At 37.3% G+C, this 24,503-nt stretch overlaps 1 protein-coding gene across 2 annotated transcripts; it reads left to right on the top strand.

Moving 5' to 3' along the window:
* The first annotated feature begins 4,294 nt into the window (after window positions 1-4,294).
* Window positions 4,295-24,209, top strand: LOC110785716 (calmodulin-binding transcription activator 4). 2 transcript variants are annotated; one of them, XM_021990214.2, is made up of 13 exons: window positions 4,295-4,631; window positions 8,741-8,866; window positions 8,944-9,059; window positions 10,190-10,278; window positions 10,680-10,725; window positions 11,504-11,936; window positions 14,250-14,398; window positions 15,151-15,232; window positions 15,352-15,554; window positions 15,904-16,577; window positions 18,587-19,175; window positions 19,728-20,024; window positions 23,756-24,209. In XM_021990214.2, the coding sequence occupies exons 1-13, from the start codon at window positions 4,622-4,624 to the stop codon at window positions 23,846-23,848; spliced, it is 2,907 nt and encodes a 968-aa protein (XP_021845906.2). In that variant the 5' UTR covers window positions 4,295-4,621; the 3' UTR covers window positions 23,849-24,209. The 2 variants fall into 2 exon arrangements, with proteins under 2 accessions (XP_021845906.2, XP_056686716.1); XM_056830738.1 differs by lacking the exons at window positions 4,295-4,631; window positions 8,741-8,866; window positions 8,944-9,059; window positions 10,680-10,725 and having other exon boundaries at window positions 10,255-10,278.
* The last annotated feature ends 294 nt before the right edge of the window (window positions 24,210-24,503 follow it).

Genomic DNA, 24,503 nt, shown 5'->3' with positions numbered 1-24,503 from the left:
TTACTTGCCGCCCCACTTGCCCAAATCTTGTGGCTAATTGTATCAAGAATTGAAAATTATGGTGTGTGAAGTTGGATAGAGAATATTTGGTTGTATCACAACACGACTGAAACTGATATGACACGAAGATAAAGTTTTATACCGAAAGAAAACATAAAGTTAACACAAATAATATGATATGAAACCAACTCGAACACGACCTATCTAGATCAGTGGGTTATAATATGTAAGTTATCTTTGATTCATTGTTGCCGCCCCACTTGCCTAATCTTGTGGCTAATTGCATCAAAAATATGGTTGTCATGTTTGAGAGGGAACAACCCGTTGTATCGCCATTTTGGGTGTCATAAGCATTTGCAAGGAGTTACTCTCTGTTTCGAAATAATACGGACAATTTACCTTTTCACGCTTGTTAATGTAAATGTTTGGACATTAATATCTCTAATTTTGTATCCGTAAAAATTATAAAAAGTTGTTATTCCGAAAGTACATGATCGAGACGAATCAAAAAAGACCTCACACGACTATATTTTTCGTTACCCATAAATCACAAATGATAGTCAAATTGAAACTATTGAATAGTGTCAAAAGTCAAATTGTCCCTATTATTTCGAAACGGAGGGAGTATATGTCTACATATACAAAAATAGTTAAGGTCACTGATGTAGGCATGAATCTGTAGTTGGTATGTAGGGGTTTTATCGATTTTATGATCAGCCTTAAGGTCATCGGTTTGATCGTTATAAGCTGTGTTATTTGAGGGTGAGATTTTCTTATCCTTCCGTCTCATTCCTATTTCTTAATACCTTGACTTACGTAGTTGAATTGGTTTACCTGCGAGAGATTCTTCCGCTTCATTCCTATTTCTTAATACCTTGACTTACGTAGCTGCATTGATTTACCTGCGAGAGATTCTGGTATAATTTGATTGTATCTCTAAGTCTCTAGCAAAGTTTTAACAATACCTTTTCAATATGGGCCTTCTCTTTAATTCAATCCGAAAAAGGATTGTCTATCAAATAGGTTTCACAAATTAAGCACGTAATGCCACTTTAAATATATGGTATGGCACTAATGTCTAGCATCTACCTAGAAATTGCATTTGATACATTTTAAATCTATGAAAGACAATCCACCTAAATCATGTCTATTGTGTACTATCTATCTATCCTTCAAAGTGATACCCCGCATTGTCAATCAACAATGCCATGTAAACATTAGGGATGTCAATGGGCGCGGCGGATGCGGATGTAGGTCCCTCCATCCCCATCCCCACCTAAAATTTTCATCCCCATTCCCGCCCCATCACCCATGGCGGGTACAAAATTCATCCCCATCCCCGCCCAAACGGGTGTAAGCTAAAATCCATTCCCGCCCCACCACCCAACTGGGTATCCATCCCCATCTTATCCCCGCTTCATACCCGCCTAATTTTTATTATTTAGCAAACATTTGCCATATATACGGAGTAATCAAAGTTAACTATAGAAAAAAAATACCTTATGACTAAAAATACTCGTCATAACAAAAAAATCCAAACAAAAAACATAAAAATCTCACCTAAATTTATATTATCACCTAAAGAAGCAAATAAATCCAAACTCACCCCATGACCCATGGCGGGTATGAAGCGGGGCGAGTGGGGATGGAGCGGGGCGAGTGGGGATGAGGCGGTGCGGGCGGGGATGGGGCGGGTTCAACACAAAATCCACACCCGCCTCATCATCCATGGCGGGTACGATTTTTATACCCATCCCCGCCCCATCACCCGCCAAACCTACCTCCATCCCCGCCTACTTGAGGCGGATGTGGGGCGGGTCTCCCTCGAAACCCGCCCCACTGACATCCCTAGTAAACATGCACAATGTCTTAATCACATATTCATAGTCCTTTTATTAATTGGTTCACATTACAAGTTGAACCACTTGTACCTTCACTACAAGAAAAAGGCATTGGGCGACAAATATAATCGTCGCACATGACCTTTTATTCGACGCACAAAGTTTGGGCGACACTTCTTCTTTGTAGATACAGGAAGTTCGAAGTTCTAATTCTACTAAGCGAGTGTGTTTGAGGTGGGGTTTTTCTTATCTTTCCTTCTTCTTCTAAGTACATATCCCACAAATACTGGACCCATAAAGCATGAGAATTTAAGTTTGGTCAAAGTCCTTTGTCCAATAATCACTCATCTCTTCAATTCTTAGTGTAAAAGAATTATCATGATTGGGCTAAATACATTATAGATTTGTAGATCGACCCTTATTCTCCATTTTAGTTAATTAATTCAAACCCTAATGATGGTAATTAACAAGTGGTCATGTAGACTTTGTACGAACACAACTCGAAGGCTAGCTAGCATGGCACTTAATTGGTTGACCACCAACAACCCTACACCTAAATTATGTACCAATAAATGGGGTTGGTCCATTATTTTATAAATAAACATAAGACAACGTGTGTAAAACTAGTCGTAGACCAGCCAATAACAACAAATTACAATGGAAAATTATATTGTTGTCTGCCAAAGTGCCAAGGCAGTAGATCAAATTGATGGATACTAAAAACAAATGAAATTGGAATAGAATTGATGGATACTAAAAACAAATGAAATTGGAATAGAGTTATAGATTAATTAATTGTATAATTTTGTTAGGTAAAGAGAAGGCGTCCTATCCGATGAAAACTTGCACAGATTATTTAAAACTAGGTTAATTAACTGGTTAACATGCAGTAATCTTTTAAAAAGGGTGAGAAGGGTAAGAGAATCTCTATCCAAAGTGCTCCCACTTGAAATTGATCTCACAATCTTTACGTGTTTTTTTTGCGCAAATGAGAAATAAAGGCAATACAAATTACAAATGAGGGCGGAGATTCGAACACGTATCATATAAACTCTGTGTCTTTTAATACAACTTTTAACATTGTGAAATACAATTATTTCCAGTAGACCAAGTAATACTTACTCCTTGTTTAGTTACCTATAAAATATTTTCAACTTGAAAAAAACAAAGTTTGTGATTGCATCATCTTTTTAGTAGTTGACCAAATGTGTTTCACATTTGCAAATTCTTTATTAACACTAAATCCCACCTAAACCTGATTTTTCAACACTTAATCTAATTAATTAAATATCTACGTGCATAATAAGGTTAAAAGTATCATCTTAAATTATTTACAAGCTTATTTATAAGTATACCCCTTTGGCTTTTATGATGATTGACGATGTATTCATACAATTAATAAATAAATAATTTTCTTTTGGTCTAATATTTTCTACTACGTATCACCTATGTTTGAAAATGTTAATTCTTTTGTCTTTCATTTTGTTTAAATGTTGATGATTGATCTTTGAATATGAAAAGAAAGTAATAACTATCATCACTACACGATCTATACTATAAATGGTGTGCTCTTTGATTTGGTTCCTATTTATGATTTCATATACTAGTTTATTTATTACTTTTTCTAAAGAATAAAAAATGACATGGATATTCTCATTTCTAACCCTTCGCATTTTCAAATGATTTTTGATATAAATTTTACGAAATAAAAATCGAACGCTTAATCGTACCTGTCATTCTGTAAAAAAAAAACGCTCACCCATAGAGAATAGCTTCTCGTATAAAGAAACACGGTTAGAAGTTAAACCAATTTACCAAATCAACCCAATTTGGAATTAAATCTCTCTTACCAAATTATGTTGATATTCACAAACTACATATTCAAACCCCTGATAATTAGTTGGATACACTAGACGTATATGGAATAATCAAAGATCAAACACAAAGCTAGAGTGGTTATTTACCTTCAATACGCGGAAGACAAATCTCCCAAAAGCTCCCTAACGATTGAAAAGAAACCATCCAAGTGTAGATCGACAAGCTACAAACCAAATCGATACAATACTTCATAAGTTCATAGTACTTCATATTTAAGATGACATCCTTATTATAAGAAACCATCTACTACGTAGTTTATTGTAAAACTTCGTTGTGAAGGAAAATAGAAGCATTTGAAAAATACGTTAAATTGCATATACTGTAATAAAATTACTGGCAGCCAAAACTATTTATTTTTCCACTTACATATACGGGGTACTATTAAATTATATTTCTCATTCACCGTATTGATAGAAGCTAACCTAACTTATCTTTTCGGATATTAACGGAGTAATGGGAGAAGAAATGATCAAAAGAAAAAAAATTAAAAAACATAAGAGGACAAGGGCTTGCATCAATTCATACTTACCGTAAAAAACGTGCCGTTTTCTTTATTCTGTCAACTCGTTATTACTTGCTCACTCTCTATCATCAGTCATCACTTTACATTTTCTTTCTTCCCTCCCATCCTCGAAATTTCTCACAAACTCTGCTCACTTCTCAGTTCTCACCCAACAACTCTTCCGTACCAGTCATTCTCTCTGTCTCTCTTCAACAATTTCTCTCTCCTATTTTCCATTTCACTGATTTCTGTTCATCTTACAAACCTGAAAGATCTTCAATTTGAGTCAACGGGATTTCAATTTTTATCCAGTTTCCCCAAAATTTTGTCGATTTTTTGAATGAAAAAGACACAATTATCTTTTGATTTTGTCTTGATCACTCGCGGTTGATCCACAGTTATGCAGTCTGGTAAGCTTTCTCTCTCTTAGTCCTTCAATTTTTCCGACACTTTTCATATGAATTTGTGTGTTTTTTGAGAATTTTATTGTTGTTGCTTAATCATCAATTAAAATTCTAAAATTTTGAATTATCATGGTATTCTGTTTTATCAATTTGTATAAACTTTATTGTACATAAAAATGAACAGTTCTTGTGCTGTTGTGCTGTGCATTCATTGGAAAGCAGGAAGCTTTTTTTTGTTTTTTTGCAAATTATCGTTTTTTTTTTAATTTTTTTTTTTGATAAGGAAAAAAAACCAGGTTAACCCCTTTGAAAGGGAAGACCTAACTCATCCTTTCGGATGATGAGGGAAAGGGAATGATCAAAAGACGAAAACCACAGTGACATAATAGGACAAGAGCTTCCTTTTGCCGCCAAGAAATCCGCCGCTTGATTGGCTTCCCGATAACAATGAGTGACAGAAAATGAATCCAAATTTGATAAATCCCGACTAGCATCCTCAACGAGCCCACTAATCTCCCACGGGACCTGCCAAACCTTGTTCATTGAATTGATCACCACCAAATTATCCCCTTCAATAATGAGATTTTTGCATCCCATTGCCACCGCACTTTTGATTCCTTCTCGAAGTGCCGAAGCTTCAGCAAATAGGATGGAGTCCTCCGGGTGATTTTGCAAATTATCGTTGAAATTCGGTTTTATGGATATATCCAGTTGTAGACTTGTAGTTGTTAGTTGTTGCATTACAATCCCAAAATCTTGATATGTTTCGAATGAGAGTGTATGGCGAAAATATATTGGAAAACACTTAGAAAATTGCCCAAAAATGCCGTCGAATATTGTTGAGAAAACTCTGAAATTCTCCTATATACGGATTAAGGCATTAAAATTTTATAAACGGCTCTAAGATAAGGCTTTTGAACTAGTGATCAACTTATCATTTATTCCTAGGGAAGCTATGATTCGATTTCGTGGAGTTTGACTTTTTGAAGAGAAGTGTTGCAACTATTTTGAAAAGAGGAGCACAATTGATATAATACTCTACTCAAATGTTTTACACTTGTTAATGAAATGGATGGATAGAGATGACATAATTCTAGAATCCTGAATTCCTGACCTAAAGAGTTAGCGGCATAACGAAATGGATGTATATAGTCACGTCTCGCAAGTAGAATGGGGTTGTGAAATGTATTCTACTTCCACTTTTAGGCAAAATTGTCAAAAAATACCTTTTTTTTAGGCGAGTTTGTGAACTAGTGTCTTATTGTTTTAATTTTGTCAAAAAGTACCTTGAATTAAAAATGGGACCTTTGGCCAACGATCCGGCCAAGCAGTCAACATTATGTCCATTGACTCCGACTGTTGGAAAAAATTAAGTGGGAAAGTCGCGTGTGTGCACACGCACAATTGTATAAGAACCAAATTCAAAGTTTTATTGTTGTTGCTTAATCATCAATTAAAATTCTAAATTTTTGAATTATCATGGTATTGTGTTTTTATCAATTTGTATAAACTTTATTGTACATAAAAATGAACAGTTCTTGTGCTGTGCATTCATTGGAAAGCAGGAAGCTTTTTTTTTGTTTTTTTTTGCAAATTATCGTTGAAATTCGGTTTTATGGATATATCCAGTTGTAGACTTGTAGTTGTTAGTTGTTGAATATACAATCCCAAAATCTTGATATGTTTCGACTGAGAGTGTATGGCGAAAATATATTGGAAAACACTCAGAATTGCCCAAAAATGCCGTCGAATATTGTTGAGAAAACTCTGAAATTCTCCTATATGCGGATTAAGGCATTAAAATTTTATAAACGGCTCTAAGATAGGGCTTTTGAACTAGTGATAAGCTTATATTTACTCCTAGGAAGCTGTGATTCGATTTCGTGGAGTTTGACTTTTTGAAGAGAGTGTTGCAACTATTTTGAAAAGAGGAGTACAATAGATATAATACTCAAATGGTTTACACTTGTTAACGGAATGGATAGATAGAGATGGCATAATCCTAGGATCCTGAATTTCCTGACCTAAAGAGTTAGCGGCATAACGAAATGGATGTATATAGTCACGTCTCGCAAGTAGAATGGGGTTGGGAAATGTGTTCTACTTCCACTTTTATAGTTTTATTGCAACAAAGTATTATGAATTTAAGAGAGGTTTAGTGACATTTTGAAATTAAAGAAGCCTTCAATGTGGGTGAGTGATTTGTACAAAGGTCGAAGTAGTGTTTTAATTTTCGAAGGTGAAGTTAGCCATTAGGGTACTGTTATTCTCCCTGAGTTTTGCAATAGTACACACTGATAGTTCCATTTGACTTTAATTCAAATTGGCAGAACTCTGATTATAACTTCCTTTAAAGTGCGGTGTATTTTGAGATAGTGAAACTTGTAGTGGAAACTAGTATCCCAGTTGTATTGCTGCATATATGGCTCTATTCCATAAGTCCTAGTTAATACGTTAAAGTGTTCAAAGCTTTAAAGTACATCCTTGTCCATATATTTTGAAAATTATAGTGTTACTTTGTTCAATAGTCATATTCTTGTGTTTTTTTTTTTACTAAATTTTCCCCTCAAAGAATCATTTGATTTTTTATATAAGACATTGGGTATCTATTTTCCCAAGTTTGGTAACGAAAATGTAGTTCAAAGACGTGGCTTGAAGGCCGATAAATGTCAAGTGGGAGTCATTTGGTTGACATATTAAAACATAGGAACTTGTACATCCCCGGGAGTAGAATCTTGTATAGTTATTCAGTGGACTAGAACACAAGCTTTTGGGAAGTTTTATGTTGTATAAATGAGGTTTTGTTTGGTTCTACTGAATTTGACTGAAATTTACTTATCTAAACTTATTTGAACTTAAATAATCTTATTTTTGCTGAAGACTTATATGTGTGTGTGTAAATTATCTGAAAAAACGTATTTTTGCTGAACTGAACTGAACATACCATAACCTTTATTAACATATTTGAACTTATCTGCACTTAATTAAGTCAGAATAAGTTAAAATAAGTTGTAAATAACAGACCGTAGGGATTGCTACCTAGCCCCTCCAAGTAAGTGGAACTTCATGGTAGAAAACTTACCAGATTTAGGCACTTCCCAGGAAGTTGGAACACCGATTTGTGGGACTAACAAATTCTCATTTTCTTGGGAAGTTTTTATACCTGCATGTATCCACTTTACATAGGACATAAAGGTGTGCAATTTGATATCCTTCTATTATGGGGATTTACTATAGTTTCAAGAATCAGGATTACAACAAACCGATGTCGCACTTATGAATTGCCTATCTTTCCTATTTATGGACACCTAGGTTGCATTGGCTGAGGGAAATTGGGCAGGCATTAGAATTTTTTTGCAGCCCTTTTCAAACGCTAGCGTCTTTTGGATTTCCCCCCCTTTTGTCTCTTTGGTGGTGGGGGTGGATAGTAACGATTTGTTTAGTTTACCCAATTACCCGCAAAGAAGTCATTTGAAGGAGACTGAGAGTAACAGTAGGCTGTACCACAACCCTGTCTAATGATTCATACGTCTAAGAGAGCTCTGGAAGAGAAGAGACATGGGAGGCATCAGCACCAGCTGCATATTTCGTCTAAAAATTAGAGATCATTGATTTTCATCCTTTTTCCAAATAAGGTGAAGGTCTTTCTGATGAATCTTCTGAAACTTTTGGCATTAGATGTTGTTTTGGATGGTTGAAAGGGCTGCTAAACGACTAAGACCGTGTTCTCTTCACGTGGAATAAGACGTATGGATTGTATCTTTCAAACTCGAGCCTAGTGTGAATTTTCCGAGTCTAGTATGATAACCTTTTTTTTTTTTTTGAAACTAAGTATGATCTGATACCTAGTTTAACTGAACTTCAACTGTATTTTACGCTAATATACAAGACCTTTTTTTTGTTTTTTATATAATTTTTTTTATCATGTATTATCTTTTTAGATTCGTCTGAATGTGCATTTTTAATTATCTAATTTCATAATTTTGTTTATTGCGCAAATAAAGATTTCTGATAATTAGCAAACTGAAAAAAGATTGGTGTGACAAGAGTATGTAATAAGTTCTTGAACTATGGTGAAGAGAACAAAACCTAATATGTCTTGTCGGAACTTTCAGGATTTGATACAAATGAACTGCTACGAGCTGCTCAGACTCGTTGGCTAAAACCTGCGGAAGTGCTTTTCATTTTACAGAATCATGAAAACTACAAGATAACCCAGGAGGCTCCTCAAAAGCCACCGAGTAAGTTCTTCTGTAACGGCATCAGTACCTTTCCTTTTTACTGATTTACTTGACTTCACTGACTTTGATTTTGACAGGTGGTTCTTTATTTCTTTTCAACAAGAGGGTTCTTAGATTTTTCCGGAAAGATGGCCATAGTTGGCGGAAAAAAAAGGATGGCAGAACTGTTGGGGAAGCACATGAACGTCTCAAGGTTCGCTCTGGTTTTTGGTTAATGATACTGGTGGCTGAGCACAATCTAATTAGAGATCATTTGTTCGGTCTGAGAGATCATTGTCAATAAAGAGGCTTCCCCCCACCCCACCCCCCCACTCATGGACCATGGCCTTATTAATAGGGGATTAAGAAACGGAGTTGCTTCGATCATAAAATCATTAGAATATCCTTTGTATAAATAAAATTTGGCGAATTCCATATTATTTGCATGCGTATCACACTCAATATTGGGCATTATAATTTATTTTATTGTTTACTTGCCTCTTTCCAGGTCTTTCGAGGCTGTTTAAATTGGATTTGTTTACTTTAAGTTGGCAACAACTAATGTAAATCATTTTGGAGCTTTCTTGAATGAGTTTATTGTGCTAGCTATTGGAAATAAATCCACAAAGATTGATTCTAGCTAATGGTTTAGTTATTTTAAGGGAAATTTACATGATACCCTGAATTTTATGCAATTCTAGCCTTCTAGGGTAACCCTCTCTTTTGTTAAAGGAAGAATAAAAAGAAAAACTCTTTGCGGAGCCCAAAAATAAAATAAAAATGGTTATATAACAAAGATTCTCTAGCTCTTGTAGTTGAGCCGTAAGTCACAGACTCACAGGGCAGCACCCAACACTGGGGTGTCATGGAGTTGTGGACTACAGCCCACTTGGTTGGTATTTTTCCTGCACCAGAGCAATGGTTTCCTAGTTGGGTATCATTAGTCGAATGTTCCTTAAGAAAATTTGTGGACTTTGTCGTTAAATTAGGGGATCAGCTGATCCCTCCTTTTTACGTGATCAAGGAATGTGCTTTTTTTCACCTGGCAAGTTTTTGGAGTCTTTTGAATATCTTTTTTTGTAGAAGTGACTAATACTTATGACCCTTTAGGTTGTTATTTATATTTACACGGAGTATTTATTTCTTTTGGGATTCTTAATATATTTTATTGGTCATTATGCTTCCGATTCCCGGAACAGTTTTCTAATGGGAAGTGGCAGATTTATGTTGTTGAACATGGTGATCCTTTCTTGGTTTCCTGTAGTATGTTTTTCATTTGAGTCTGTTCCTGGTTATAAGGTGTTACCTGTGTGAACTCTCCATTTGTATTGCTGTGAATTCTAGGTTGGAAATTCTGAAGCTTTGAATTGCTATTATGCACATGGAGAGGAGACTCCGAATTTTCAGAGGCGTAGTTACTGGATGTTGGATAGGTGAGTTCACTTGAATTCTCTGCTGTTCTGATCTGTTTTCCATTCACGTGATACAATTTTCATTTCAATAGTAGAATAAACCATCTCGGTAGAGCTTCTGTCTGGTTCACTTCAGAGCATGTACTATTAGTTAATTTGGCAATTATTCAGGGAAGCCCCTTGTGAGATTGGTTATGTTCCTTGGATTGTTTGCACATTAGGTGGGAGAACCCAATTGGATCAACCGACCAACTAATTTGGGCAACTAAGCTCTGCTAGTTTGTTGTTTTAAAACTAGCTACATTTTTTGAATAACTATTTCTGATATTAATTTATCCACTGGTGCCCATGAAACTACTAATTGAGGAGTACAGATGTACATCATGCATGGCTACTCTAATTATTTATGCTCCTTTTTGTAGGGTGCATGAGCACATTGTTCTTGTTCATTACAGAGATATCACAGAGGTAAGTGGAAGGCCTCACAATCCGTGCAATAGTTCTTTCAAACGAGAATTTATTTTGTAGATTAGACCTTTTCCATTCCAAAATCCAAATCAAATTCCGGGAAAATTTTCATCTGAAAACAAAAAAGTAACAAAGAAAACTCCAACCATAAGTGAGACATAACAACACTCAAGAAGAGAAGAACAAACGCACATAATTATTATTATATTTGATTAGGAAAGGAAAACTAGGTAGTGCTTACACAAGAAGTTCTAACCTAAAATACGACTCTCACATATGAAAGACCACCACCTTTATTCATAATGACTTAAGCCTATGTAGTACGTGAAGAAATAGCCGAAACCAACTATAGAAAGGGGCTTACCTAACAACGGCTGATGGGTGACTGAACAAATAATTAAATGTGAAGAAATACACAATAGCAGAAGGAGACTAGGTTTCTTTGTTTTTATACTTAATTAAAATTTGGTTAATCTAGTAAAACTTGCATTGAATAACATAACTATTGCACTGTCAATAAAAATATGACATAATTTTATGTTGATATTATATGTAATATTTAGTGTTGCATTGTTAGTTTGTTACTGTAAAATGACAATTGGATCAAAAGAAATGAGGTATAGTAAATTTTGGATCAGATGGAATATCTGAATATTTTCTTTTGGAGGAGAGGATATCATCATACATAAAACGCAGACTCCTTTATTTTTCTGCTGCGTTGAAATCACATACAGTTAAAGTCTTCCATTATATGGTTTTTTCATTTATGATTTTGCAGGGGAAGCTAAGTTCTGGATCCATTACAGACTTGTCACCGGGAACATCTTCTATAATAAGTCAGAGCCCAAGTACATACACTATGCAAAATCCAGGATCGTCTTGTTTGAGTGACTTTCGTGAATCATACCAGAGTTACCCAAGCCCTGGATCCATAGAAGTTAGCTCAGATGCAATAATGGGGAAAGGGATTGACTGCTTAAATGAGTCAAATACAACTGAAAATTTGAGTATGCGGTCTGAGTTTGATGTTAACCAGGCTCTACGACGTCTAGAAGTGCAATTGAGCTTGGATGATGACTGCCTCAAAGAATATGCTCCACTTGATGATCAAAACAGGAATGAAGATGTGTATGGAGAGCTGGATGATCAGTATGGAAGTAGATATGCCGGAGCGTGGGCTAATTCAAATGGTCCTTCACAACAAAATCAAGGTTAAGTTTTTTTTTGTTTTTTTTTTGTTGTTGTAAATATTTTACTTTTGAATTCTTTCGGTCTGTTTTGTGTCATTATATTTATCTAGTTTGCAGCAGCTTGTTTGACTATAGAATAATATATTAAGAGTGACAGTGAGTCATGAATATACGCTTCTACCCCCAACTCTCTAAATAGTTTTCCATAGAAAGTATTCTGTTTCGCGCTTGATGCTTTTAATGAGTCCAATTCTTTATAATAATCAGAGCAACATAGTTTTTAAATGTTAGATTTTGGGTGCAAGTTTATGTAAGGTATTGAAAAGTTCTAATAATGCTGGCGCCTATTAGCATATCAGTATTATCATCTTGGGGGAGCTTTAAAGTTTGGTGAAACTGGTGTGTTGGGTTGGTCCCAAATAGTTCAGGTCTGAATGGATGTCTGAATCCCTTGAAACCCTTGTATAGATGATGGTTACAAGGAAATGACTCGGTGAAATGCAAGATTCATATGTTAGTTTAGGACTATGCATTTAAGAAAGATATGTGTCATGTGCTAGCTATTTCCAAGCCTTATGCACGCTACATAGTGTCGTCGGATCAATAGTCAAGACACTTCGATTCTCGGCTAATGCTAAGTGATGCTACGGAATTGGCTAAGTAAGGAAATTGTAAGCAAGAGTGTTTGGAAAGGTTTTTGTATTACTTGAGAATGTTTGCAATGGGTTAGCTGGCTGTGCAAATGAATGAGGCAACCTATTTTACAGGCACCCAAGTCCCTAGAGCCTTCTACTCTAGAACATTCTACAGTTCTACACTACTTTTTACATACAAGAGCCTACAATTCTCTAGAATGTTAATATCTTCCCTAATTTGTACAGCAAGGTTCTAGACTCTTCCTAGCTAGAACCTTCAAGAAACAACCAAGTTTGAATGCTCAAGACCCATCCGGAGCACTCTAGAACCTTCCAGTGCACAACCGGACTGACCTGCTGCAAAACCGGGCTTTCTGTGCCTCAAACCCAAAATTTGGCCCGACCATCATCTTCATTGGGCCAAGCCAAAATATGTGGGACCCCAAGTTTCAGCCCATGTGGATATCGTTTGGCCCTCAAACGACCCATTATTATGTTACTGTCACGTGGGTACTCACTAGGAATTTACCCCATATTCAAAATATACCTCTATAGGAGGTAGGTGCTGCTCTTGCTGCTAGCGCCCACGCACACCCCTGCTGCCCACGATGCTACCTATCGCCCAGTGCCAGACGACTGTGCACCCAATGCACTTTGTTGCCTTATCGACCCACACGACCCAACTCCCGATGGAACACCACGTTGCCGGTGGTGTCCAACGACTTTGCCGCCACCCTTGGCGGTGCAACGCGATGCCTTGCGATGCTTGTTACTTTAGCATGCTGCTACATGCGATAGTGTGGGAGACCATCCGTGACACCGGTCTGACTTGGACCGTGTTGGGTTTCATGGGTAATTCATCAAGAAGCTTTTTGGTTCTTAGCGTTTGTTGTGCTCTAAGTGTCTAGCAATTTCCGTTCTGAGCTTGGGGACTTATGGGTTTTGTTTCCCTTGAAGTGGCTTATTGTCATGGACTTATGGGGTGTGTTGAGCGAATGGAAGATTGGAAGGATTTATTACTAAAAAAATCTACCTCCTTTGGCCATCAATAGTTTTAGTTACTCTATTTTTAAAATTATAAGAAGTTGACATTTTATTTATGAATATATAGGAAAGAATAATTATCAAAGTTTATAGACTTTGACCTTGAAAAATGAAGTGAAAGTAGAGAATGAAAGTAGTTATTTAAAAACACAATTTGTTTTCTGACAGAAAATTAAAAAGTATTCTGCCTATTTTGGTGCTATCAGGGGTTAAGTCTTTGTTGCTCAGAGCTAATGTTTCCAGCAGAATATTTGGAAGTATTCCCATTAGTTTGCACAATTAGGGTAAGGTTTGTGTTTCTCAGAGCTAATAGCTAAAATCTTATCTGTGTTACACACTTACACGTATTGGTGATAATTCGTATTGTGTTTAGCTGATCATGATGATGATGATGATGATGATGGCGATAAAGATGATGATGACATGTGTGTGTAACTGAGCAAGCTTTTAGTGTTGCTGTGCGACTGTGCCTGAATACAATTCAGTTTCCACTTTGTCTTGTCCAAGCTGCTTTTAGCTAAATTGTGAAATCCATGAAATCTTCATCATAAGATTGTTTCTCTTGATCTTACTTGTCAAAGTTACTTTTTGATAGTGTTAATTACAGCATAGAAATCCTGAGAAATCACTCTCTGAAAAATTATTGCTTTTATAGGTGGCAGTGAAGTGCATCACCATGTTACTTCTGGCATGGGAAGCGTTCAAAATGGTGAACCTTTATTCTGGAATGATTTCCTTGATTTGTCCAAGGGTTTCCCAAATCAGAAGGCAGAAGGGGACAAAGAATACATTGCAGTTGCTAATGTAAGTTCAATAGTTACACTAGATGTTTGTCTTTCATTAACATATCTTTTCAAAATGTTGTTGTTTTTGATAATTATTTTGCAAATGTAAAGCTTCATGAGTTACACTAGTGTGTGATTGATGATTTCTGGGCCATGGCCTGTTCAAGGCTAAAACAAGATGCAACATTAGCAACTAATATTAGAATTTGGAAACATATAATTTTAACGGTAAAGCAGCCATCCAACCTCCCTAGATACTACCTTATGCAATGGGTTGTAGTATTTATTCATTGTAAAATATTTGGCCTAGAAGTAATTATTCAGAGAAGTGCTAGGGTGTGGAAGGTTGCACAACCCTGGCATAACGAAATGTTTCCTTTCACCAGATTTGCGGTCCTTATACCATCTGAATTGGCGAATAAAATGTAGTCTTGACCATCATTTTTAAATTAATCTTTGGCCTCAATTTTTTTTGAAAAAACTGGGAAAGCTATGGTAATTCTTCATTTTTATTGGTTGTGTCCGTGTGTGTGTGAGATTAGGGGTGGGGGGGGGGGGGGGGGGGTTGATTTTCTTAATTTGGTACAAGGGAGGAAATACGAGTCATAACACTCTTCATTTTCTTAAACAAAAATCTTCTAACTTACCTTGTTCTGTTCCACTATTATTTTGTTGGAGGTCAGTTTAAACGTGGATTGAGTTGTCTCATTCTGAAAGTTTCATATCTGGTTTCTGTCTACTTACACTTTTCTGGGAATAACCACATGTCAGGGAAAGGAAGTATCTTCCTCTGGGAGGCCAGCTGAGCCGGAAAATCACCCTGAAGATTATGGGGGTCATATTGCTGGAAAATGTACATCCTCTTTTACCACTGAAGTTGTAAAAGTCCCTTCCATGGGCATTAACCCACTATAAAGTGTGAGTAAGTATTTCTCTCTAACAGCTACTTTGTGTTTACAACTGATTAAATAGGGACTGAAGCAGCCAAGGATACGGATACCTTAGTGTATTCCTCTCAATTATATCCTGCCACCCCAGAGTTGTCCACCATGTTGCTTGATCCGAGTCTAGGAAAGTCTCTTGGTACTGATTTAAGCTTGACAGTCGCGAAGGAACAGAGATTTTCCATTCATGAAATATCTCCAGAATGGGGATTTACCAATGATTCAACAAAGGTATATTTTAGGCTTTAGGCTGTCACATCATCCTCTTCAATTTCAATGACACTTTCCCCTTGGGTTATTACTTATTTGTGCTACAATCATAGTTCTGTATGAATCTGGAAAACTGATCATCTATTGGTGGCTTGGTGCCTAACATGTTGCATTGTGATTTCTTGTTCCTCATCTCTATTTTTTCCCACCTTTCTTTAAGGGGGTGGGGGAAGTTGTGACTTGTGTGTATGCCAGATTGCCAGTATTTCATATCTTGGCATGCAGGGATTGTTAAGTTGTAGGCCTTGTAGCTATTATTTTTCTTCCCTAACTGTGTAAGCATTCATATAGGTTTTATATTTTGATGCAGGTCATTATTATTGGATCTTTTCTGTGTGATCCGTCAATGTCTAAGTGGATGTGCATGTTTGATGATGTTGAAGTTCCACTGCAAGTTGTCCAGAATGGCGTCCTTTGTTGCCAGGCTCCTCCGCATTCGTCAGGAAAGGTGACCCTCTGCATCACTTCTGGGAATCGAGAGTCCTGCAGTGAGATTAGAGAGTTTGAGTACCGTGATAAGCATAATACGTGTGTAAATTGTGATAAACATGAAGGGGAAGTAACTAGAAGTACAGATGAGATGTTGTTACTCGTCCGATTGGTGCAACTGCTTTTCTCAAATTCACATCTTCAACAAGGAGAAAACAATGAATTGGGAGTTGACAAACAAAAGACTGATGGTGATATGTGGGATCAAGTCATTGAAGGTCTCTTAGTTGGTGGTGCTACTTCCAGTGACACCCTTGATTGGCTGTTGCAACAACTTCTGAAAGACAAACTACAGCAATGGCTTTCCTCCAAATCCGTGGAAGGAGAAGCATGCGGTGATTGTTTCTTGTCGAGAAAGGAACAAGGAATAATTCACATGATTGCTGGGTTGGGCTATGAGTGGGCTTTGAACCCGGTTTTGGGATGTGGAGTGGGCATAAACTTTCGTGATATCAACGGTTGGACTGCCCTGCACTGGGCCGCAAGATTTGGAAGGTGAATTCAATTTTCATGCCTCTCTTAATCAGTCGCACAATCAATAATCTAAAGGATTTTAATGCTCTTTATTCCTTGTGGCCATCCTTTAAGAATGTCAAAAGTGGTTCAGATTAAATTTCTGAAGCTATAGATTTTAACTTCTGATTCTGGATTTGAATTTATGTGTTATCACTTGCTTTCAATATATTTTGAGTAATAACAATGTAGGTTTAGGATGAAAATCAAGAACAATGTGTATTCTGAACTATTGTAGCTGAATGAGTGGAACGGCTGTTGGTCAGAATAAGTGCAACATTCCACTTTTACTGAATCTTGGAGCCATATGTTGTTGAAATTAAACTTCCTAATGGATCTTGAATAAAAGGAAACAATGGCCTATATGACACCAACTATCAATACTTTAAGATTCAATAAGGAAATTAAGATTCTAGCCATATAAGCTTATATGTTACTGTTTCCTTCCCCCTGGGATCAGTAGCTTGAATAATACAAGGTGTCTTGTTTATTTTGTCTTATCCTAAGTTGAATGGCTGAAGACTCACAGACCTGTATGAGGTCAGAAGCTTCTTAGACTTGATACCTTTGCAGTTCATTTCACTTTTTTCATGAGTAAATTGGTGCAAGTTGGCGGATACTCCAGGGAAAGCATTTGGGGGGCGTTTGGTTGGGGGTAATAATCAAAGGGAATGGGAATGAGAGGATATCATTCCCTTTGTTGTTGTTTGTTATGCCTATTTCTTCATTCCCTTTACCCTTTTTCATTATTGAGTTCACCCTAAAACCTTCTACACTCATTCCCCACCCCCCCCCCCCTACACTTTCCCATTCCATTCCCCCCTTCCCTTCCCCACACCCTCTCTCCCTCCTCTGACCCTGAATCTTGAACACACCTTCGTCGTCGCTCAACCACCATCTCCGTCGGCGCTCAACCACCACCTCCATCGGCGCTCAACCTTCACCCCCTTCGGAAGCTCCGTCGCCACTCAAGCTTCACCGCCTCCGTCGCTGTTCGAGTTCACCGCTCCGTCGCCGCCGAGTTTCACCATCGCCGCTCAAGCAACCTCTTAATCATGGCTTTAAATAGTCAAATTCGACCATAAAAACACCAGATCTGGTGTTTTCATGGTCGAATTTGACCATTAAAACCACAAATTTGCCAATTAGAATGTGCGAAAAGGAGTGGGAAAGGCGGCGGCTGCGAAGGAGAAGAGGCGGCGGCTGCGAAGGAGAAGAGGCGGCGGCTAGGTCCACGAAGGAGAAGAGGCGGCGATGGGTTTCTTTGGTTTCTCCGGCGATGGGTTTCTTTGGTTTCACCGGCTTCTTCTCCGGCGATGGGTTCTCCTCTACTTTCTTCTCCTCATTCTCTTTGTGTTCCCCAAACAATATTCTAAATCAAAGGGAATCATTCTCATTCCCTTTCTTTCCCTTTGTTGATTCCATTCCCTTTACCCTCTGCGAACCAAACGCCCCCTTAGAATAAGGAAAGAAAATGGTTAGAACCCTGCTTTCTTGAAGTTACTTATGATGCTGTAGGATCAAGGATAAGATGTGTTGTCACCGTATGCTTGAGTGAGCAAGTAGGGTTAAAGATAGGTAAGTCCTTAAAACCTATATAGAGCTTTTATACCTTTACCCACTTTGGTAATGAAATATGGTAGATTCTCACCGTTGATGTGTGTGTATTTCACTCTTGATTTTTCTTGTTCAGGTTGTCATGAATCATTGTAAAGTGCGCAAGTCCTGGAACTCGTTTCTCTATTGATTTCATTAAGAAGTCCCTGGAGTGGAATGTTGTCCTATATATGGGACATTTACTTGATATGACAAGAGGAAAAGATTTGGAAAAACTGAGCATCATACTATCTACTAGTTGAACAAGGATATATTTCCCTTTAATCTTAAATTTTTATTGTTCCAATATATCTATTGCTTGCTGTTCTAAACTGTTGAATTGAAATTCTTTTCAACATTGTGCAATGAAATAACACAGATTGTTTCTATGACAGGGAAAAAATGGTTGCTGCTCTTATTGCTTCCGGAGCATCAGCTGTGGCTTTGACTGATCCCAGTTCACATGATCCTTCTGGCAGAATTGCAGCATACATTGCCGCAGCAAGTGGGCACAAGGGACTTGCTGGTTATCTCTCTGAACTGGCGCTAACTAGCCACCTCTCGTCCCTCACACTAGCAGAAAGTGAACTCTCCAAAGGCTCTGCTGATGTGGAGGCTGAATTAACTGTTTGCCTTTCAAAGGAGAACATCAACACAACTGATCAGGATCAACTTTCGCTAAAACACACCTTGGCAGCAGTTAGAAATGCAGCTCAGGCTGCTGCACGAATCCAATCAGCATTTCGTGCCCATTCCTTCAGAAAGAGGCAATATAGGGAAGCGACTAGCTCAGAAGTTGCTGCTGATCTGGATGACTATGGTTTCACTATAAATGACATTCAGGGACTTTCTGCTGCATCGAAATTGGCGTTTCCCGGTTCGCATGACCACCAAAAAGCTGCGCTATCTATTCAGAAGAACTATCGGGGCTGGAAAGATCGTAAAGACTTCCTAACTTTGCGCCAAAAAGTAGTGAAGATACAGGTACTTATGTCTGCTATCATTTCGCTGCATGATATTTCAGTTCTTCCCCAATACCTTGTCAACTAGCTTTGGTCTACAGACGCATGTTCATGATACTTACTGTGCACTAAGAGCACAAGAGTATGTAAAAGAACCTGGGATATGTTACTTCTATTTTTAACTATTGCTAACAAAAAGTACATATCTCATTTTCATTTATTATTATGTCATGTTATTTTATATAGGTAATTCACAATTGTGATATTTTGGTGCTCATTGAGCATAGGGTACATGTGTCCATAATCTAATCTGCGCCTTTCCTCCACATTTCATTCTTTCTGTCACTCTTTCAAACTATCCTGTAATATTTTTATTTTCTTGGGAAAGAAATTTGTATATTAGGTGTGTTTATGTTCAGGATGTGAACCATGGCACTTCCACAATTTTGTCCTTCTCTTCTATTTTGGGATGGGGTATGAGGGATGGCAGCTGGAACTACTTTTACAGTGTAGTTTAACATATATTTGCCTTGGGAATTATTATATCCTGTTATTTTCTTCTATTGGCTGGCAGGCTCATGTGAGAGGTCATCAAGTTCGAAAGAAGTACAGGGTTATTTGCTGGGCGGTTGGTATCCTAGAGAAGGTTGTACTGCGTTGGCGTCGTAAAGGAGCTGGTTTGCGAGGATTTAGACCTGAGTCAGATACTGTTGACGAAGACGAAGATGATGATGATATTATCAAGGTCTTTAGGAAAGAAAAGGTCAATGTTGCTATTGATGATGCTGTCACAAGAGTGCTATCCATGGTTGAATCTCCAGAAGCCCGCCAGCAATATCATCGCATGCTTGGAAGAATTGAAGAAGCTAAGGTAATAATATTTGCTAAATTTCATAATAACCTGTAATGTATCCTCACAAGTATAAGCGGCGAAATTGAGTTGATGTCATTACGGCCTCATTTCCTAGATAGGATTTATTATTAATTGCCTTAACAGTCTACCTTCACATTGACTATAGCACCACCAATCAGTTTGATCAGGTATTTCTTAAGCTTTTACCGGTTCTTTATGGAGATGATTTTATTGTATGGCCTATTTCACATTGCAAAAATATTAATGTCCTGTAATGAATCAAGTGTAAGAAAAGGCATAATAGGTAGTGAGTAATATTAGGTAGAAGACAAATTAGCTAGGTGTATTGGAATAGTTATAAATAAGTGCACATTAGGTTATGAGAGGCATGTTGAGAATTTGGTAAAGCTTAGGCTTTGAAGAGAGGTGACCTCAAGTAGACCTGTCAAACGGGTCGGGTCGGGTCGGGTCAGTGTCGGTCAACTTCGGGTTCGGGTTGACAAATGCTTGTTCAAGACCCAGAGTTTTCGGGATCGGGTTGACCCAACGGGTTGAGAGCATTTATTACGCCTTTTTTTATTCCGTATATTTTTTACTGTTATATGCCTTTTTTACGGGTTCAAATTGACCCAACGGGTTGAATGATTATTATTACTATTAGTTAATCGTATAATGATATTAGTTAATCATATAATGAATTAGATGTGCATGAAATTAAAAGCATTTTTAATTTTAACATTGAGAGATCAATTGGTAATAATATAGTATCGTCTGCTTATTAAATAGAAATGATATCATATTATCAGATGCATTTTATAGTTACACCAATTGGGCATTTTAACAATAGTAGTAAAATCAAGTGTAAAACATTTTAACAAAGAAAGATTCAATTGAAAGCATTTTAAAAATGTTTAAAATCAAGCAGACAAATATCAGCATCGACCTGGTATGTTATATGTGCTTAATTACAACTGCAACACAAGGACTCAACTCGCCTGAGTGACACAACAACAGCTGCTAAAGAAACCCAAGAAACAAAATTAAAGTTAGGGAGTTGAGAAAGGAAGAAATGAAGTGAGCCAACAATCATAACCACTGTACATGGTCCCTTGTAACATCAATTACAATTTTACAACTGATATTCACTTCTGGTATTAGCATATACTTCCCAAGTTCCCAATTCAAGGATATGGAGTACATGGCTTTTCAAAATGTTAAACTTTAAAACACACAGACCCACATAGTAATATAGTTAAACTAGGGGTACTTGTTAACCGATCTAATGGTTGGAGGTTAAACAATTTAGAACTGCTACCTCCCAATTTCTAGAGAAATACAGTAGCAAGCATGAAGAAGCAGCAGCAAGCAACAAGCATGAAAGCAGAAGCACCCTTGGCCGATTAACCAGAGAGGATGAGAGCTGGAGATATGCGGCCAGTAAACCAAAGAGGATTGAGAGCTTGAGAGGAAAGAGATGTTTGGGTGTTTGTCGGCTCCTGAGTCCTGACTATACTTTAGTTTTAGGGTTTATTGCGATTTTTGGTTGTTTTTTCAAAATTTTTTAAAAAAATAAAAAAATTCATTTAACCACTAAACCCGACGGGTCATACCGAACCCGACCCGTTTTGGACCCGAAAATTCCGGGTTGTTCGGGTTCGGATAAAAACGGGTTACGGGTTGAAAAATCTTGTTCAAGACCCGCTTTTTTCGGGTCGGGTTCGGGTCGGTTTTCGGGTCGGGTCGATTTTTGACAGGTCTAACCTCAAGTCACTAAATCTGGAGATTGGTGGCCTCAAGTCACTACTTTTGTATCCCCTTTGCGTTCTTCATCTATCAAACCAATTAATATAATTCATGCCATTAATTTTATGCTTAAAAATAGTTAGTTCATCTCACTTGGTATAATTATTACATTTTCTGCCTTTATTTTTCTACTCAAAAATATCAGTTCTCAACATACCTCTCATAACCTAATGTGCACTTATTTATAACTATTCCAATTCCAAATATCAGTTCTACCTAATATTACTCACTACCTATTATGCCCTTCCCTTACACTTGATTCATTACATGTCCATATACGTTGAATTGCGTATCTAATTTCAAAATGAATTCTCAAAACTAGCTATTGAACCTTTCTGAACCAATAATAGGAAAATAACCTATTATATAATGATCATATGCTAAAATATTAGGGAGACATAACATATATTGAGAAAAAACACCGAGGAGGTCGGGGAGAGAAGAAAGAAAGCGCAGTTTAGATCAAATTTAAAGCTTGAGCTCGTTTGGATCTGAATTATCTAGTTCAAACTGATCTTGCACTCAGTTCGAACCACAACCAAGCCTATTAGCTAAGGTTTGCATCTCACAGCCTGTAGGTCGTGGGATCAAACCTCACTAGGGGGGCAATTTGGGGTGGGGTTTCCCTCTCCCCTTCCCAAAGGACCTTGTCCACTTACCGGGCCGGGTTGATCCGTGTGGGGTTCCGGCTCGGTTGGGCCTTCTCTTTATCTATCCGAAAAGAAGAAAAAACTCAGTTCAAGCCACAGAGTTGAGATTGGGCTAACTTCAGGTGTGAATATGTAGGTGAGCATGAGCTCAATCAGCCAGTTGGGTTCAACCAATTTTACGTTGTCTAATTTGACAGGTTATTGTTTTTGTTTTAAACGTGTAATAAATTTGACGGAGTTGAGATGGGCTAACTTCATGTTTTTGTTTTTGTCTAATAAGTATTTACAAGTTCAATGAAAATAGAGTGAAGTATATAAGGTCCTTGGACATTACGAGTTTGAGCTCAGCTGGCTTATAAACCAGCCAATGTCCCAAGCTGAAATCTTGTTATGTTCATTATTTAAGCTTGAAGCTGACATCCTTGTGAGCAATCATCCTTAAGGAGTTAATTGCTTGATCTTAACATGTGACTTATTGCATTCTATGGAGTTAGTGAGATGTCTGAACATATAACTTATACATCTATACTCAACTAATGAATCGGGACACAAACAGCTTATGTTAGAAACAAAGGCCTGTTTTGTTTCCTTTTTTTTTTCCTCTCAGTTTATCATGTGGCTGACACGTTCTTTTTGTGCTCGATACTTGCTCTTTCTGGATTCTTGCACATAAAGTATACTGAATTGAATACATCTATAGTCAACTAATGAATCGGGACACAAACAGCTTATGTTAGAAACAAAGTCCTTTTTTTTCCCCTCAGTTTAGCATGTGTCTGACACACTCTGTTTGTGCACACCAAAGCTTTTCTCATGCAAGGAATTTGTGTGCTCGAGCCTGATACTTGCTATTTCTGGTTTCTTGCACATAAAGTATTCTGAATTGTGGATGTAGTAGCCCTTAACATAGTTTACTATATGCTTTTTATCCAATTGTTCAGTAAATTTGTGTGCTCGAGCCTGATACTTGCTCTTTCTGGTTTCTTGCACATAAAGTATTCTGAATTGTGGATGTAGTAGCCCTTAACATAGTTTACTATATGCTTTTTATCCAATTGTTCAGTAAATTTGTGTGCTCGAGCCTGATACTTGCTCTTTCTGGTTTCTTGCACATAAAGTATTCTGAATTGTGGATGTAGCACCCCTTAATATAGTTTGCAATACTGCTATTTTCCAATTGTTGAGTAAATTTCAGCTCTTTTTAGGACAGTGTATCTGAAAAGAACTTCCGAAGGTCACTTGTCCCATTTGTATATGGCTCTCTGACCCTCTAAGTGTCTCTTCACTATACTGCAGGCTGAGTTGCGAGGCCTAACAAGTTCAGGGGCCTCAGATTCACCAGATGGTGTTTCCAGCATGGATAATGATGATTTCCTCAACATTTCTTAAAAGTTCTGTGCTGATCCGCCTTTGTAGATTGATTACATGACTTGTCTAACTCGAGCTTGCTAGATCGGTTTGGATCCAGCTTTAGTTTACTCTGAGATCGTATAAGAGGTATATATTTTGAATAGATAGCAGATGTATTTGTGTTCTTTCTTGAAATTAACTATTCTAAACCAAATCTCAAATCGGAACAGCTAGTGCTACTGTATACAGATTTTCATAAGTTTTTGTCTTTCTTCTTTTCTTTCAAGGAAATAAGATGTTCATAAGTTGATGTAAATGTTTGTATATAAATGGTGGGTGTAACAATATTCACCTTTAACATTGGCTAGTGGAACTGAATTTGCATATGGCATTTTGATCATTTGATGACGAGTAATACTATAGTAGGTTCAAAGGGCGCATGATCTTGCAAAAGGAGCAGTCTCGACGTCTATTTCTTTTTCCTGCTTTCCTTAGTTTGTTCGTTTTGTTTAGCATATAAAAAAATATAATACAATACCATGTTCATTCTAGTCAATTCTTAAAGAAGTTATTAGTTTTTGCCTTTTGTTTTGGATTTCCCTTGAACAACGGGTTTTTCTAGAGTTCTTCCTTGCGAATTCCATATCCATGTTCGTGTTATCCTGCCACGAATAGGCTCTTTTGACCGTACTTT

This window comes from Spinacia oleracea, chromosome 1, assembly GCF_020520425.1.
Source record: "Spinacia oleracea cultivar Varoflay chromosome 1, BTI_SOV_V1, whole genome shotgun sequence".
NCBI classification, from domain to species: Eukaryota; Viridiplantae; Streptophyta; class Magnoliopsida; order Caryophyllales; family Amaranthaceae; genus Spinacia; species Spinacia oleracea.
Note: the sequence above shows the minus strand (reverse complement) of the source record. Positions and strands in the feature narration are given on the sequence as shown.

What these genes read in the sequence shown, in the direction of transcription:
- LOC110785716 (XM_021990214.2), top strand. An exon ending in ATTACAGAGATATCACAGAG is followed by an intron (nt 10,726 to 11,503) that starts GTAAGTGGAAGG and finishes ATGATTTTGCAG; the next exon opens with GGGAAGCTAAGTTCTGGATC. An exon ending in TTACCAATGATTCAACAAAG is followed by an intron (nt 15,555 to 15,903) that starts GTATATTTTAGG and finishes ATTTTGATGCAG; the next exon opens with GTCATTATTATTGGATCTTT.